Here is a 17,305-nt window from a genome sequence, read left to right on the forward strand (position 1 = left end):
GGTTGCAATTCCCACAATGTGACAGCATACTCCCACTTTCCACTTTGGGTTCTCTGTGTCTATTCATCCAGTTCCTGTCCCTTCCTGCCGTCTCATTTTGCTTTTGGGCAGGAGTTGCCCATTTGGTCTCGTATACTTGACTGAACTAAGAAGTCCATTCCTCACGTGAGTTACCGTTTGTTTTATAGGCCTGTCTAATCTTTGGCTGAAAGGTGGACTTCGGGAGTCATTTCAGTTCTGAGTTAGCAGAGTTTCCAGAGGCCATAATCTAGGCAGTTCCTTCAGTCTCTGTCAGACCAACATATCTGGTCTTTTTTTGTGAATCTGAATATTATTCTACATTTTTCTCCCACTCTGTCTGGGACTCTCTGTTGTGATCCTGTCACAGCGGTCCGTCGTGGTAGCCAGGCACCATCCAGTTCTTCCAGGCTCAGGGCTGGTGGAGGCTCTGGTTCATGTGGTCCTCTAGTCCTTTGGGTTAACATTTTCCTTATGTCTTTGGTTTTCTTCATTCTCCTTTGCTCTGGACAGTATGGAACCAGATGTATTTTAGATGGTTGCTTGCAAGCTTTTAAGGCCCTAGGTACTACTCACCAAAGTAGGAATGTAGAACATTTTCTTTATAAACTATGTTATGCCAATTGACCTAGATGTCCTCTGAGACTATGGGTCCCCCACTCTCAGCCCCAGCAATCCGGTCCCTCAAGGTATTTGGTGTGTCTAGGATTTTTTTTTTTTACAACTAGTGAAAAACAAAGTCACATAGAATTACCCTGTGACCTAGCAATTCCACACCCAGGTATATACCCAAGAGAATTGAAAACAGGGATTCAAACGGATATTTGTACACGAGTGTTCACAGAAATATTATTCAAAATAGGCAAGGTAAAAACAACCCAAGTACCCATCAAAACATGAATGTATAAACAAAATATGATATATACATACAATGGGATATTATTCAAACATAAAGAGATATGAAGTTCTGGTACACACTACACACGGATGAACTTTGAAGACATGATGGCAAGCGAAGTAAGACAGACATGAAAGGACAAGTATCGAATGATTCCATTTACATGAAATGTTCAGAATAGGCAAATGCAGAGAGAGCAAGCTTTATTAGTGGCTGCGTTTTGTCCTATTGTACACAGGCTCGCTATGAGTCGGAGCCAACAACCGCAGCCAGGGGCTGGGGGAGAGGGAAAATGGGGAGTTATTGCTTAATAAGTACAGAGTTTCTGTTTGTGGTGATGAAAATTTTTTGAAATGGGGTGATGGTTGAACAACACTATGAATGTGACGAATGCATTTGTACATTAAAACCCAAAACCAAACCCAGTGCCATCGAGTTACTCCTGACTCACAGCGACCCTATAGGACAGAGTAGAACTGCCCCATAGAGCTTCCAAGGAGCGCCTGGTGGATTCAAACTGCCGACCTTTTGATTAGCAGCCGTAGTTCTTAACCACTATGCCACATTAAAAAAAAAAATTAAGATGGTTAAAATACAAAGTTTACGTTACATGTATTTTACCACAATCTTCCTTAAATTCAATTGTAAAAAACAAAACCCAAAACCAAATGATGTCTAGTCAGTTCAGAGAAATCAAAATATAAGGAACTTTGAAAGATTACACAGCCTTTGTTATAATAAAAAATAAATTAAAAACAAATTGGATACCATATTTTTTGTTGCATTTAAATAGACTTTACTTTTAGAGACGTTTATGTATACAGAAAGGTTCTGCATAGAGTCCCCACGCACGCCATCTACACCCACACAGTGTTTCTCCTACTGGTAACACCTTGCATTCCGGTGGTGGGCTGTAGGTACACTTGTTACACCTGACGAATCAATACTGACAAACTATTAACTGCAGTCCATTGTTCGCATCAGGGTTCACTCTTTGTGTTGTACAGTCCTGTGGCTTTTCACAAATGCATAACATCATGTGTCCACCATCACAGCATCCTGTGGAATGGCTGCACTGCCCCGAAATTCATGCCTCTTCTCTCTCCCTGAATCCCTGATCTTCGTACTGCCTCTACAGTTTCGACTATTCCAGAACGTCACAGACTTGGAATCACAGGGTATGTAGCTTTTTGGGACTGGCTTCTCTCACCCAGCAGTATGCATTTAATATTCCTCCTTATCTTTTCTTAGCTTGATAGCTTGTTTCTCTTTATCACTGAATAATCCTCCATTGAGTAGATGCACCATTATCTACCTGTTTACCCATTTACCTGTCAAGTGACATCTTGGTTGCTTCCAATTTGTAATTATGAATAAAGCAGCTGTAAGCATTTGCATGCAGGCTCTTACATGGACATATGTTTTTGACCCATTTGGGTAAATACCTAGGAGTGCTATTGCTGGATCAGAAGGGTAGGCCTAAGAAACTGCCGGAATGTCTTCTAAAGTGGTATTCCCACGGAATACTATTTTTTACATTCCGGTTTGGCAAAGATCACAGCATTAACACTTTTGGCAACGGTATGGGGAATATTATTGGTAGAGTTTATACCGGCACGGTTCCCTCAGAAGGCAATCTGGCAGCGTCTATCAAAACTTGAAGTGTACGTTTTAAACTGCATCCGGTGGCTTAAAAAAGATTCACAGCTAGGAATTTATCTACAGATACTGCTCACACGTGTGCAGGAAGGGCAAGAATGTGGCCAGCAACGTTGTCTACAGGAACGAAAGAAAGGAACCGTCTTCACTAGACAACCGGATAATGCCTTATGGTCCATCTGGGCAATATGCATCATTAGCTGGCAGAGGGAGCCCTGGTGGCCCAGTGGTTAAGAGCTCAGCTGCTAACCCAAAGGTTGGCAGTTTGAATCCACCAGCCACTCCTTGGAAATCTTGTGGGGCAGTTCTACTCTGTCCTGTAGGGTTGCTATGAGTCAGAATCAACTTGACAGCAATGGGTTTGATTTTTTTGTTTTTAGCTGTTAGAAAGAGAGGCCAATCCCTCCCCATGTGCTGTGTGAAGTGATTTCCAAGACATATTAAGTGAAAAAGACAAAAAAGTGAGGTGCAAATAATAAGTATGGTAATGCACCATTTGCATAGAATATTTCTGGATACACAAAGAAAATGATGACGAGGGTTCCTCTGGGGAGGATGACTGGAGTCAGGAGTGAGACTTGCCTTTTCACTGTACACCCTGTACTACTTGAATGTATGTATTTTATCAGGGGTTTGCATTTCCTTTTCCAAATGTAACAGACAATAGGAATAATAAAGTACATGGAATTTTTTTTTAAAAATTGACAATCCAGTTGTCAGCCCTGCCCCGCAGTTCAGTTCGTTCTTCTTTTTGTGAACACACAGGTAACCCAACATTGGCCAATTTACTGGCATCCACTACACTAACGCTGCTGAGCGACCATCACAGTACCCGCTGCCAGGTTTTCCATCGCCGTGAACAGAAGAACCGCAATGCCTGCCATGAGTCTCAGCTGGCTGGAAGGCACCTTTTTTTTAAATTGGGTAGGTTATAAGGGAAGGTCAGGATGACGGACCAGTATTGGCCAGGGACACAGGCAGAGGCTGAGGAATGTAATCATCCTGGACCTTCTGCTGGGTGAAGCCCTAGGAAGCTGCAGGTGATTTCTTCTATTAACTCTACCGTGTCCTCTAGAGTTGCTTGCTCCCTAGATCTGAGTCTACGGTCTACATCAGGGGTCCACACAACACACTACACAGCCCACACCAAACCTGCCCAACAGCTGCTTTTGTAAATACCACGTTACTGGAACACAGCCACAACTGTTCACGGATGTATTGTCTACAGCTGCTTTCAAGCTACAAAGGCAGAGTTAAGTCTTCACAGAGGTGAACCTATGGCCTGAAAAGCCTAAAATGTTTACTCTCTAGCCCTTTATAAAATGTTCGCTGAGCCTGCTCTAAATCACTGTCTGGAATGGATGTTTTTTCCAAAGTGGACTTTCTTATTAGAAAGGAACACCCTACCTGTGTATGTACCCAGAAAATTGTCACATCTGTTTAAATATGTGAATGTGCTTACCCCAGATACACCCAGCGAATGACTGGACCCGAGGGAACGCATACCATGAAAAACTTTGTCAAAAGTGAGCCTTTCTTCCCCTCACCCTTCTATTTCTTCTAGAATCTGTCTGCAGGGATCAAAACAGAAGTCAGGAGGAGGAGGGGCAAGATGGCAGCCCAGGTAGCAGCACCCTGACAATTCCCCAAGACAATGACAAAGAAAACAAGTAACAACACGTGCAACCAGCGATCTTGGAGCTCTGGACGCCAAGTGAAGGGTCGGAGAACCAGGCTGAGCACTAAACTAGGGGAGAGTTGAAGCGCTGAAGCAAGGACTGCAGAAAGGCGGAGATTGGTGGACCGTCCACACCCTGCTCACCAGACAGAGGACTCTGACTGAGACAGGCCAGGAAGGACTGACAAGGTGTGTACTGGGAGTGGGCAGACCTGAGAGAGAGGCACACAGGATCGGGAACCCCAGGAAAATCCAGGCAGAGTAAAGTGGTGTGGACTGGTCTGGGGGACCTCGTGGGCAGAGGGCAGGACGAGCGTGCAGCCCCAGGGAGGAACACAGTGTGGGTGTAACAGTGCAGGATTATGACCCAAGATAACTCAGCAGCCCCGGGACAGCAACCCACCAGGAGACACCTAGCCGCTCCCTTCACTGACACCTCAGTGGCCCAATGCTACAACACTGGCCAGGGCCCTGCCCTATGTGGCACAGTGCCATTGCCACAGCTTTTTATTAAATACACTCTTCTTTTATACCAAAACAGTTTTATCTATTTCTCCTTGAAATTCATCTCCAGGTCTTAGAAACAAAGTGTCATTAATGTTGTAAAAGGAAAAAGCAGTTTTAAAGGTTAGAGAGATTTCATTTCCTTCAATCTTGACTCTTTCCTTTGAAATACATGTTTTATCTCCCCAGTCATACAGTTTGGTACATTTCTTCATCTCTTACAAGTGCATATATGACTGTCTGTCTATCTGAAGGAGGCTTTGTGGCACAGTGGTTAAGAGCTTGGCTGCTAGCCAAAAGGTTGGCGGTTCAAACCCCCTAGCTGCTCCGTGGGAGAAAGATGTGACAGTCTGCTTCAGTAAAGATTCAAAAAAAACCAAACCAAACCCACTGCCGTTGAGTCAATTCCGACCCATAGCAACCCTGTAGGACAGAGTAGAACTGCCCCATAGAGTTTCCAAGGAGCGCCTGGTGGATTCAAACTGACGATCTTTTGGTTAGCAGCCACAGCACTTAACCACTACACCAGCAGGGTTTCCTCCATCCATCCAGAGAGGAATAAATATCTAACTACAGATAGATAAGCTGAATTTCAGTAAGTGTTCAAAGGACAAACGAGACTTCACTTTCACTCGTTTGAACCAAGTCTTCCAGTGAAGACACCTAAAAAGTCTTATTCAAGAAGTAAGATATCAAGGAATTGCTGGACACAATTCAGAAGAACATGGGATGAGAGAGGAGCCAAGCACTTCAGGTGAACTTCAGCAACAGGAGGCTGATTCAGACAGATAACTACATAAACAAGCTTCAGACGTAGCGAAAGAAGTTGAAGCTCAGATTAACAAAAGTGAGAGCCATAGCAATACAGCACAAGGACTTCGTGGCCTGGCTGCGAGCCATCCTAATGGGAATCTCAAGCTCTGAATGTTTTAAGGTTTCTGAGATTGGTAGCAACTCCAGACATCTGGCATAGCAAAAGTAACAACAAAAACCTTCTTTGGAAGAAAAACTGTATCTTCAGTTATGTCTTTAACTAAAAATATCTAACATATTGACAGCTGTTGATCTTTGACTACAAACATATTCACGATTGTTGTATTTTATTTAGTATATGTTAAGAACTGTTGGAAAAATAAGAAAACCCAATGAATATAATGTCTATCACAGAACAACAAATTATCAGGCACACAGAGAATGAAGAAGCACAGACGATAGAAACAGACACACAGACGGAAAACACCTACGCTTCCCGTGGCCATGAGGATAAAAGGCAGAAACTGGAAACAATTACAAATGACGCTGCAGGTTTGAGAGGAATCACCCAGAAATCCTGTACTAAAACCGGGAGTTACAAAATTAGAGGTGGTAGATGGGTCTCATCTCATCCGATACACGGAAGGGGGTATATTTCGCAAACTTAAAGAGTGGTACAAAAAAACAAGCAGAATAAAGCAGAACTATGGGAGCTGGGAAACACTGCAGGGCTGGTAAGCAAAGGGGGATAAAGAGCTCCTAAGGAAAATAGAGGTGGAAGTGGGCTAACCTTTCTTCTAGTAATTCCCAATCCTCATTTGTAGACAATCTACTTTGTGTGAGAGTCTCCCTTCTCCAGGTTGTTTCTGGATTTTTAAAAATCCAGATTCAGCACTTTGAATTTTGTCGCATGGCCTTTGTACCTGATTCCAGGAGTGAGATCAGAATTGTTCTCAATCCCTAGTACCACTTGGGGTCTGACCTTCCTCCGCTCACATGTAAAATCCCTTGCTCCTTTTACTGCCTTTAGACTATACCAGTTTCTCTCCATCCACATTACTGCTGTCTGTCCACCTCCCAGTCATTTACTCCACTAATGACTTTGGAAGCTGGCTCATCCTTACATTCACTCCTAAATTCTGCATCACTTCTGAGGGCTTTAGTGTCTGTGCGGATTTTTAGCTACTACTTTGGCCTCTAGTTTCGTTGATCTTATTGTTGGGAATTTTCCATTACATTCCACTTTAGATAACCAATTCCACAGACCCGTGGTCATCCAGGGTGGCTATGAGTTGGAATCAACTCGACGGCAGTGGGTTTTGTTTTTTGGTGGTCACGCTGAAGGGCTCTGTGCCTGTGAAATCAAGGACTCTCTCTTCAAACATATGCTCACCTCCTTAAAGCTTGACCCATATTCAGTCCTTGATTAAGTAAAACCTAGAGTGGTACAGTTCTCCCATCTCTTCCTTCTCAGGGATTCTTCTCCTATCAGACACCATGAATATAATCATGCCACGTATCCAATGCTGTTCTGAAATCAAGACACATTATCTCCCTGGAAATCCCATGAAATGCTCCCTGCCACTCACCAGTGAACTTTGTTTAAAAGATACAGACATCTAGTGTACTGTGAATACGTTCTTCTTAGGGAATCTCTGCTCTTTTTTTTTTAAATCACGTTTTTTTCCTAAGTTAAAAAAAACCAGGACATTTAAAATATTTCATTTGGTTATGAATTCGGCATCATTACAGATCACGTGAGCGTGGTCTCTATCTACAGAACTACATCGTTCAGTGGTACAGTGGCTAAAGGATACAATTATGACAAGATAAACTCTTTGTAGGCTATCGTAATGATTATAGGATATTTAGGACTTAAGCCTGGGAAAGAGATCTCTGCTGGGGATGTGGACATATGGGAGTTGACTGGATTGGTGGTTGAAGCCAAGAACACAGGTGGCTGCAGCACCTTTTCAAAGAAGCTTACACAAGAAGACTGTGGAAAGAGCTGAAACACAGCTAAAAGATGGTTCAATTAGGTTGGAGGGATTTGCTATCAAAGGCAAACAGAAGACAGGAGATATTGAAGGCATGGGAGAGAGAGTAAATGATTGATGGTGTGATGGACCAGAAAAGGAGGTGACCCAGACTGACTGAGAGGGCCAAATTTTTCAAAGTATGGAGGTGTAGATGGGTGTGGGGGCAGACATTTTTGTAGGGAGAGGCAGGAAACCAAAGAAGTCCCTGCCTGATTGCCTCTAAATGTATTCATCTATTTACTCATTCACTCACTCATTAAAAATTATGTATTGAGTCCTTACTGTGTACAGACATAAGGTGCACAGACATGAGTCTGGTTCAACTCATTTTCCAACCCGCACTAAAATTCCACCAATCATCACATACAGTAGTTGAGACACAGTTTTAAGCTTAGATGGAGCTTAATGGCTTCAACTTCTTACTATCTTTGCCCAGACGTCTTGGTTATCTAGTGCTGTTGTAACAGAAATACTACAGGTGGATGGCTTTGACAAAGAGAAATTTATTCTCTCACAGTTTAGTAGGCTACAAGTCCAATTCAGGGTGTGAGCTCCAGGGGAAGGCTTTCTCTCTCTAGTCAGCTCTGGAGGAAGGTACTTCTCATCAATCTTCCCCTGGACTAGGAACTTCTCTGCGCAGGAATCCCAGGTCCTAAGGATTCGATGTGTTCCTGGAGCTGCTTTCTTGGTGGTATGAGGTCCCCTTATCTTTTATATCCCAGAAGAGAATGGCTCAAGACACAATCCAATCTTGTAGATTGAGTCCTGCCTTATTAACATAATTACCACCTATTCCCCCGTCATTAACATCATAGAGGTAGGATTTACAACACAGAGGAAAATCACATCAGATGACAAAATGGTGGACAATCAATCAATACTGGCAATCATGGCCTAGTCAAATTGATACACATATTTTGGGGAGACACAATTCAATCCATGACATTCTACCCTTTGGCCCCCCAAAAATGTCCTTACAACAAGCAAAACATATTCACCCCATCATACCACAGCAACAGTCTTAAGTCCAAGTCCAAAATCCAAAAATTCCTCTTCATCTGTGAAATCTAGAATACAAGTTATCTGCTTCCAAAGGTACAGTGGCGGAACAGGCACAAGCTAGACATTTCCATTACAAATGGGAGAAACTGGAGGCAAAGAAGGGATAACAGGCACCAAGCAAGTCAGCAGAACACATTACATTAGCCCTCAAGGCTTTGAAAATACTCCTCTGTTCTCTGAGACTATTTAAACGATGGCCCTGCCCTCCAGACTCTAGGTATTGGCCACAATCTCCGGATTCTGAGTGGAGGCCCCTCAGCCTTGGGCTTCAGCTTTGCTTTCCAGGCCCACTGGAACGGCAACTCTGCTCCCTCAGCTTTAGATGCACCATTCTTCTAGTCCATCTGGGTGTCAACTCTGCTCTTAGAAACACCAGAGGCCATGGCTCCATCCTTTGAAACCCCAAAGGTTGTGGCCATACCTTTTGAGACTGAGGCTGTGTTGCTTCCTGTGTTCCTTGAATCTTTAGCTTCTGGTTCCTGGTTCCTTGGCCTCTCAGCCCCTTGGGCTTCACACCCACATTTGCCCTGCTCAGGCAAGTGTTCCAAATCTCTGTAGCTCCATCAGTAAGTGCCTGGAAGCACCCCACTCTGCCAGTAAATTTTAGTTGGAAGGCACTCAGCTCTCTTGCTCCATGGGTTGGCAAGCCTAGCTCTACCAATAAGTGCCCAGAGGCCACCCCACTCCACCAGAAAGCCTCCTGTACACAGAGACTCAGCTCTCTCACTCTGTAGGTTGGCTCTAGTTCTGTCTGGTGCTGGTCTCCTGGTTCTGCTGCTGCTGGTTCTCTATCCGCTTATAGTTTCAAAACCGCTTCCACGTTTTATGTATCTGTTAGGGCAGCACCCCACTCTCTCAATACCAAAGTGTCTTGGTTATCTAGTGCTGCTATAACAGAAATACAAGTGGATGGTTTTGAAAAAGGTAAATTTATTCTCTCACTGTTTAGTAGGCTACGAGTCCAAATTCAGGACATCAGCTCCAGGGGAAGGTTTTCTCTCTCTGCTGGCTCTGGAAGAAGTTCCTTCTCCTCATCAATCTTCCCCTGGACTAGGAGCTTCTCTGTGCAGGAATCCTGGGTCCTAAGAAATCAGTGTGTTCTTGATGCTGCTTTCTTGGTGGTATGAGGTCCCCTTGTTTCTCTACTTGCTTCTCTCTTTTATATCCCAAAAGAGATTAGCTCAAGACACAATCCCATCTTGTAGATTGAGTCCTGCCTCATTAATGTAACTGCAGTCTATCCCCCCTCATTGACATCATACAGGCAGGATTTACAAGACAAAGTACATCAGATGACAAAATTGTGGACAATCACAATACTGGCAATCATGGTCTAGCCAAATTGATATATTTTGGCGGGGGGACACAATTCAATCCATGACACCAAGAGACTAAGAAATCCCACTTTACATGCCAACTGCTTCATGCGGAAATCTCAGATTCCTGTCCTTGTTTAGCTCTGACACCAGCCATCCATGCAGGATTCTCCCTCTGACTCTAGCCACCCAGGGCTAGGCCAGACCTCACAAGTTACAAGGACACTGTTCTTCAGGCTGCCAAACAGGCAGACACCAGCTGCAAGTCTGGGAATCTGAACAACTCCCAGCTTCTGATCTGCCGGCTAAAAGTCTGAGGGTTCCCTCTAACCCCCTTAGAATACCAGCCTCAAGGTTATGGGTTCCCAGCCCACTTACTTCTGACTCTCCTTTCAGTTCAATAATACACTGGAATGACTCATAGAATTCACAAAAAGGCCATCTTCACAATACCAACTTTAATATTAAAAGAGGATACAAATGAAGAGAGATATGGGACAAAGTCTGGGAGGATCCCAGTGCAGAGCTTCTATGTCCCTAGGACATGCTACCTTCCACATGAGATTTTTCACCAACTGGGAAGTTCCCTTAAGCCTCCGACTTCTGGGCTTTTATTGGCCAATTCTTCATGATAAACTAAATTATGCCTCAAGAGGTTAGCATCAGGCCACCAGGTGGTCCCTCTGATCTTACCTGCCTTCACTCATTAGCCTCAGCTGCAGTCCGACTCTCAGGAACCTCAAAGGCCAAATCGCTTTCTGCAAGGTAGTTCATCACCTCGCAGTTAGCAATTCTGCAACTATGAATATTCTAAAGTTCAGCAAGAAGTGTATTGTGAATAATGAGGGCAGGAGCATTACTATTACAGAAAGGAGTAACACATAATGAAAAGGAAAAAGCTAAAATGAACCCTGTGGTATTGGACTAGAATCAGAGATATGAGTATTTTGAAATATATACAGATGGTTTTAAAAATATATACAGATCCATAGGGAAACTGGTATAAATATGTTTTTGTATGAGTACACTCACACATGTATTTCCTAGCTCTTCCTACTTTGAGGGCCCAGTAGCTATTAGGCTACTTCATGCCCAGGTCTTTTGCTTCTAATTATTATTCTCTAATAAAAGGGACCATGGTTTCTTGGAGGTAAGTCTGATCCAGGGTTTGGGAAGGAAAAGGACAAGATGAGCCTCAAACACTGGCAGAAAGTAATGAACAAATTATAATGGGGATATGTAAAAAAAAAAAAAAAAATACAGGAACCTATTTAAGGGAGTGTCTTAGTCATCTGGTGCTGCTACAACAGAAATACCACAAGTGGATGGCTTTAACAAAAAGAAATTTATTCTCTTGCAGTCTAGTAGGTTACAAGTCCAGATCCAGGGCATCACCTCCAGGGAAGGCTTTCTCTCTCTGTCAGCTCTGGAGGAAGGTCCTTGTCATCAGTATACCTGTGGTCTAGGAGCTTCTCTGTGCAGGAACCTTGGGTCCAAAGGATGCACTCTGCTCCCAGCACTGCTTTCTTGGTGGTATGAGGTCCCCTACCCTCTACTTGCCTCCCTTTCCTTTTATCTCTTGTAAGATAAAAGGTGGTACTGGCCACACCCCAGGGAAACTCCCCTTACATTGGATCAGGGATGTGACCTGAGCAAAGAGAATTACATCCCACCCTAATTCTCTTCAACATAATCCAATCTTGCCTCATTAACCACAGGCAGAGATTAGGATTTACAACATATAGGAAAAATTTTTTTACATCAATCACGAAATGGAGGACAATCACACAATACTGGGAATCATGGCCTAGGCAAATTGATATACACATTTTTGGGGGACACAATTTATGAAAGGGAGCTTCTAATAACCAAACGGGACAATTTGCACAAAAAAAAAGAAAAAAAAGGTAATACACGGGTATAAACAATTTGAGGAATGAAGGGGTGAGAAGGCAAAGCTATTTCTTGCAGAATTCCAATTAATAAACATAGAAGAAATGACTGGGATGGAAGATACCATTTGGTAAACACCACAGTAATAATAATCATAGGTAATAATTATCAATGAGTATTAAAATTAGTAGGCCAAAGTATGATGAAAAACAGGAAATGTGTAGTCTCAAAGTAATTATAAAAGGTACAATAGCTAACTTTATAATAGGAGAGAATGAAAGGAAATGTGATAAACATGGAAACAAAACAAAACACTCTTAAATACAAGATCAATGTATTTTATTGTGTGCAAAATAACATCAATAAAACATTTAAAAATATAAAATCACATTTGCTCAAGGTTATTCTCTGCAGCCTTATTCATAATAGCCAAAGACTTTAAGAAAGGTAAAATTTAGCCTGGACTGTGAAAGTAACAAACACTGATGAGGACAGCCCCGCAATTACAATGAAACTTGTCATTTGTCCCAAAGGCACAAAGTAGCTCTAATGACCCCCTTCTTTGAGTTGCTATTGCTTTCTAACACTGAGAAACTTTCTTTAATCACAGACTTTGGGAAATTTGCTGTTTGTAAGTATAGCAGTAAGAATGAAGCATCCCACTCTTGACATACAGTAGTCTCTCCATTGTGAATTTTCCTATGTTAAATGGGTGTGAGAATGACTATAGGCTTTCCCACATTTCTTACATTCACAGGCCTTCTTCATGGCGAGTTCTTATATGTGCAGTGAGGTTTACGGATTGCCTAAAGACATTCCTTTCATTCTTAAAGCTTCTCTCCCCTGTGAGTTCGTTTATGTGTAGTGAGGTGTGAGGCCTGACTAAAGGTTTTCCCACATTCCTTACATTCATAGGGCCTCTCTCCAGTGTGAGTTCTTATATGTGAAGCAAGGGCTGAGGTATCTCTAAAGGCTTTCCCACATTCCTTACATTTATAAGGCTTCTCTCCACTGTGAGTTCTTATATGTGTAGTGAGGTGTGAGGAACGACTAAAGGCTTTCCCACATTCCTTACATTCATAAGGCCTCACTCCACTGTGAGTTCTTCTATGTGCAGTAAGGTGTGAGGAACACCTAAAGGCTTTACCACATTCCTTACATTCGTAAGGTTTCTCTCCAGTGTGAGTTCTTTTATGTAAAGTGAGGGCTGAGGGGTCACTAAAGGTTTTTTTACATTCCTTACACTCATAAGGTGTCACTCCACTGTGAGTTCTTATATGTATAGTGAGGGAAGAGGCATGACTAAAGGCTTTCCCACATGCCTTACATTCATAAGGTTTCTCTCCACTATGAGTTCTTATATGTGAAGTGAGGGCTGAGGAATCACTAAAGGCTTTCCCACATTCCTTACATTCAAAAGGTCTTTCTCCACTGTGAGTTCTTATATGTGTAGTGAGGTGTGAGGCATGCCTAAAGGCTTTCCCACATTCCTTGCATTCATAGGGTCTCTCTCCAGTGTGAGTTCTTATGTGTGCAGTGAGGGATGAGGCATAACTAAAGGCTTTCCCACATTCCTTACATTCATAAGGCCTCTGCCCATTGTGAGCTCTTATATGTATAGTGAGGTGTGATGACTGACTAAAGGCTTTCCCACATTCCTTACATTCGTAAGGCCTCTCTCCACTGTGAATTCTTTTATGTTTAGTAAGGGATGAGGCCTCACTAAAGGCTTTCCCACATTCCTTACATTCATAAGGCCTCTCTCCACTGTGAGTTCTTTTATGTTTAGTAAGGGATGAGGCTTCACTAAAGGCTTTCCCACATTCCTTACATTCATAAGGCTTATCTCTTTTAGGAAATGTTTCATGTAAATTGAGGGATGAAGGATGACTATAGGTTTTACAACACTCTTTACACTCATGCTTATGACTTCTCACATGTGTCTGAAAAGATGCGAAAGTACAGAAATGTTTCCTACATTCATTACATTCATAGTGCTTCTCACCAGTGAGTATTGTCACAGCATTCTTAAGCGATGAGATACAAATGAACTCCTTCCCACATAACTTACATTTATGGGGTTTCTTTCTAGTAAGAGTTCTCACAGGAGTGGTTAGCTGAGAGGGACAACTGCAGGCTTCTCCACATTTCTTACCCTGACAGGTATTGCATCCAGTGTGAGATCTGGTACGATGCTTATGTGACGGGTGATCCATGAATGCTTTTCCATGCTCACAGCATTCAAAACGGTTTATTTCTGAAGGACTTTTTTTAAGCACAGTAAGATTTGGAATCCAGTTGAAGGTTTTCCCACACCGACTGCCTTCATTACTTTCACATAGGTTCTTTACTGTATGACTTCTGTTAAAAACAGGCAACATGCCATTGGAAATAAATTTGTTCCCATGTCACCATTACCAAACACAGTGAATGTGCATGGTTTTTGCCCTGACTTGTCTCGTGCTTCATAAGGTAAATCATCTAGCAGAAATACTACCATTACTGTCACTATTTTTCTAAAATATGTGGCTTTCCGGTAATTGTGTCCAAGTAAAGTATGTTTCAAATACTCAATATCTGATTCCCGTTTATGAAAATGTGATATTGTGAAAATTCTCTGAAAACATAATTTTACAGCTAGGTTTATATAAATTATTGTTGTTAGGTGTCTTCAAGTTGGTCTGACTCATGGCGACCCCATATACAACAAAATGAAATATTACCTGGTCCTGCACTATTCTCACAATCATTGCTATGTTTGAGCCCACTGTTGTAGCCACTGTGTCAACTCATCTTGTTGAGGGTCTCCCTTTTTTACTGACCTTCAACTTTACCAAGTATTATATATATTAACATGTACATGTGTGTGTGTATATATATATATATATACACATGTATATGCATATGTAAGTATATAATGTCACAAAACCTTAGGCACTGTTTTCTCTAGTATGAATGACACTCACCTCAAATGTCTCTTTGGGCCTTTATGCTGCTCTTTATTGTCATGTGATCTGGAGATTTCTCCTGATATGGAGGACCAGATGTTGTTCTTCATGAATCGCACCATTATATGTTCACTGGGTAACTTTTCTCCATCATTAAGGTTTCGAGAGACTGATCCATTATTTCAAGTTAAGGTTCACAATATGAAACAAAAAAAGGAATTATCAGGGGGAAAAAAAAAGGCTGCTGTGAGCAAAGAAAGACTTAGCCACATTTCCCTGTTTCAGCACTTTGGCAATGGTTAAAAAGCAACTTACCAGGAAATACATGCATGAAGATTGACAGTGATGGTGACATAAACAGGTACAATTAGGAGAGCTAAGCAGAAAGATATTGGACACAATACACATGTAACATTAAAAGAGGAAAAGAGTGTCCATGACCACAGGTGTGAGAGGATTGCAAAAATCAGAAAATTAATCTTAGGTATCTGTCAAGTTCTGTTCTCAACCCAAAAGAGACATTTTCTAGTTGACTGACTCAAATGTAATTCCCTCCATGCAGGGCTGGTCCTTCAAAAAAGTATTTGTTTCCTGGTGCTCCCTGAGACAGTGGCTCTGGATGAGTCCTATCTCCACTGTCCTTGCTTCTCTGGGAAGACAAATGTGTACAGCTGACATGGTGTTTATGAAGTAATGCATATCATAAGGCAAGACAGTACAGAGTGATGAACATTTCCCTGACACTGAGCCAATATTTTGCTCTTTGGGGTCTCTAAAGATGGACAGGTGTATGTTTATTTCCAGCAAAATAATCATCTCATACTGGTAATAAACATAGCAAAACTCTCTATAAGGTCCCAAAACACAAACCTTTCAGTGCTCCAAAGTGACGCCTGAAGCCAATGCTTACACCTGAAACACTGAAGAGCCTCAGGGCTTTTAATCACAAGAGAAATGAAAGCCAATTTAATGCATAAAGCTTTACATTCACGGGGAAGCCAGGATACGTGAGTTAGCTCCACAGACCAAGGGACCATGTCGTGCCTGTTTTATTGAAAAATTTATTCCCATTCCTCAGCCCAAATACTGGAGCAAAGTCAATGAGTAAAACAAACAAACAAAAAATTATATATATATATATATACACCTTAGATGAAGGTTTACAGAGAAAATTAGTTTCTCGTTGAACCATTAATATACATATTGTTTTGTGACATTGGTTGCCAACCCCACTGACACAACAACAGTCTCCCCTTCTCAACCTTGGGTTTCCCATTACCAGGTTTCCTGACCCCTCCTGCCTTCTCGTCCTTGCCCCTGGGCTGGTGTGCCCATTTAGTCTCATTTTGTTTTATGGGCCTGTCTAATTTTTTGCTGAAGGGTACAATGAGTAAAATATTTTTGTTTACTAAAGGAAATTAAAAAAAAAAACCATGCCGTTCTTACCTACTGATGCCAGGTTTCTGAAGGTTTCCATCATCACATCTCTGTAGAGTTTCCTCTGAGCAAGATCCAGCAAAGCCCACTCTTCCTGGCTAAAGACCACAGCCACATCCTCAACGACCACTGAGTCCTAAAACACCCCACACATTCTGAATCAGCAAGGTACCATGTACTCCAATGTGCACAAGAATGAAGGATGAGGCTGACAGTCCTAGGAAACTGAGAATTCACAGGGATTTGACACAAAGTTCTGTGTTCTACCAGGGTCTACTCTAAGGTATAGCCATCAGCCTCATCCCTTCACTAACTGCGCTTGTATTCTGTCTCACAGACTTCTAACACACTGAAATTATCTCTCCACAGTTTGACTGTGACCAATTGCAGTCTTATTCCTCTTTTTTTATGGTCTAGAACAGTTAGAAAACATAGCAGAAATTACAGAAATGCTCTAATTCAGATTCTTGCTTCCTTACGAACAATTTCACCTCTTTCCAGAGGTGTTTCACCAGAATACTCAACATAAAGCACAGGGCAAAGGCAGGATAAGGTATAAGCAACTGGGAAAAAACTGCGGAATGGTAGTGTTTCTTTTTGCTCCTCACAGCCATGGAAGGACCAGGGGCCTGCACAAAGTGGCAACCTAAGGCCCTGACCTGATCATATTTTCGTGAACTCTAGGAGATCAGGAGGTGACAGGCCCACCTGCTGAAAAAAGAGTATTTTTTTTTTTTTTGAGAATTATGAATTGTTACATGTCAAACACTTATTTTTCAAAAAACTCAGTTGTTCTGTCATTCACTCTGTTCCCCCTTCTTAGAGACAGGCAAAAGTAACACAAGTTATAAAGAGCTCAAGCAGCAGACAGGAAACACAAGAATCCAGGTCTCCCCATAATTCTCAAATTTCAAGACCTGATACCTCCATATACCAATTATTAGTGACTGCTCCTCTCAACTAACCTAAGCCATAGACCCTCACACAAGCAGTCTAATCTTATAAGAAGACAAAGAGCACTCTCTCTGCAGAAACAAGAGTAGCAAGCCCTTAGGCTTGCTGACCATGAACAGAGGTTATGATTCGCATTTTTAAATGAC

At 42.1% G+C, this 17,305-nt stretch overlaps 1 protein-coding gene and 1 long non-coding RNA gene across 4 annotated transcripts in view; one reads left to right on the forward strand and one right to left on the reverse strand.

Moving 5' to 3' along the window:
* Positions 1-454: 454 nt before the first annotated feature.
* LOC111750513 (uncharacterized) lies at positions 455-4,746 on the forward strand. Its single transcript, XR_002785635.2, has 3 exons — positions 455-2,094; positions 3,341-3,499; positions 3,651-4,746. It is a non-coding gene; the product is annotated as an uncharacterized LOC111750513 (long non-coding RNA).
* Positions 4,747-11,185: 6,439 nt separating this feature from the next.
* LOC100670514 (zinc finger protein 883-like) overlaps positions 11,186-17,305 on the reverse strand; it is a 30,886-nt gene continuing 24,766 nt past the window's right edge. For all 3 annotated transcript variants that reach the window (XM_023547264.2, XM_010589375.3, XM_064269953.1), the window contains 3 exons: positions 16,215-16,341; positions 14,787-14,937; positions 11,186-14,181 (listed from right to left, as the gene is read on the reverse strand). In XM_023547264.2, coding sequence (XP_023403032.1) covers positions 12,648-14,181; positions 14,787-14,937; positions 16,215-16,248 — 1,719 coding nt within the window. In that variant the 5' untranslated portion in view covers positions 16,249-16,341 and the 3' untranslated portion in view covers positions 11,186-12,647. The remainder of the gene's footprint in view (positions 14,182-14,786; positions 14,938-16,214; positions 16,342-17,305) is intronic.

The sequence above is a fragment of the Loxodonta africana genome, chromosome 17, assembly GCF_030014295.1.
Source record: "Loxodonta africana isolate mLoxAfr1 chromosome 17, mLoxAfr1.hap2, whole genome shotgun sequence".
In the NCBI taxonomy this organism is placed as follows: Eukaryota; Metazoa; Chordata; class Mammalia; order Proboscidea; family Elephantidae; genus Loxodonta; species Loxodonta africana.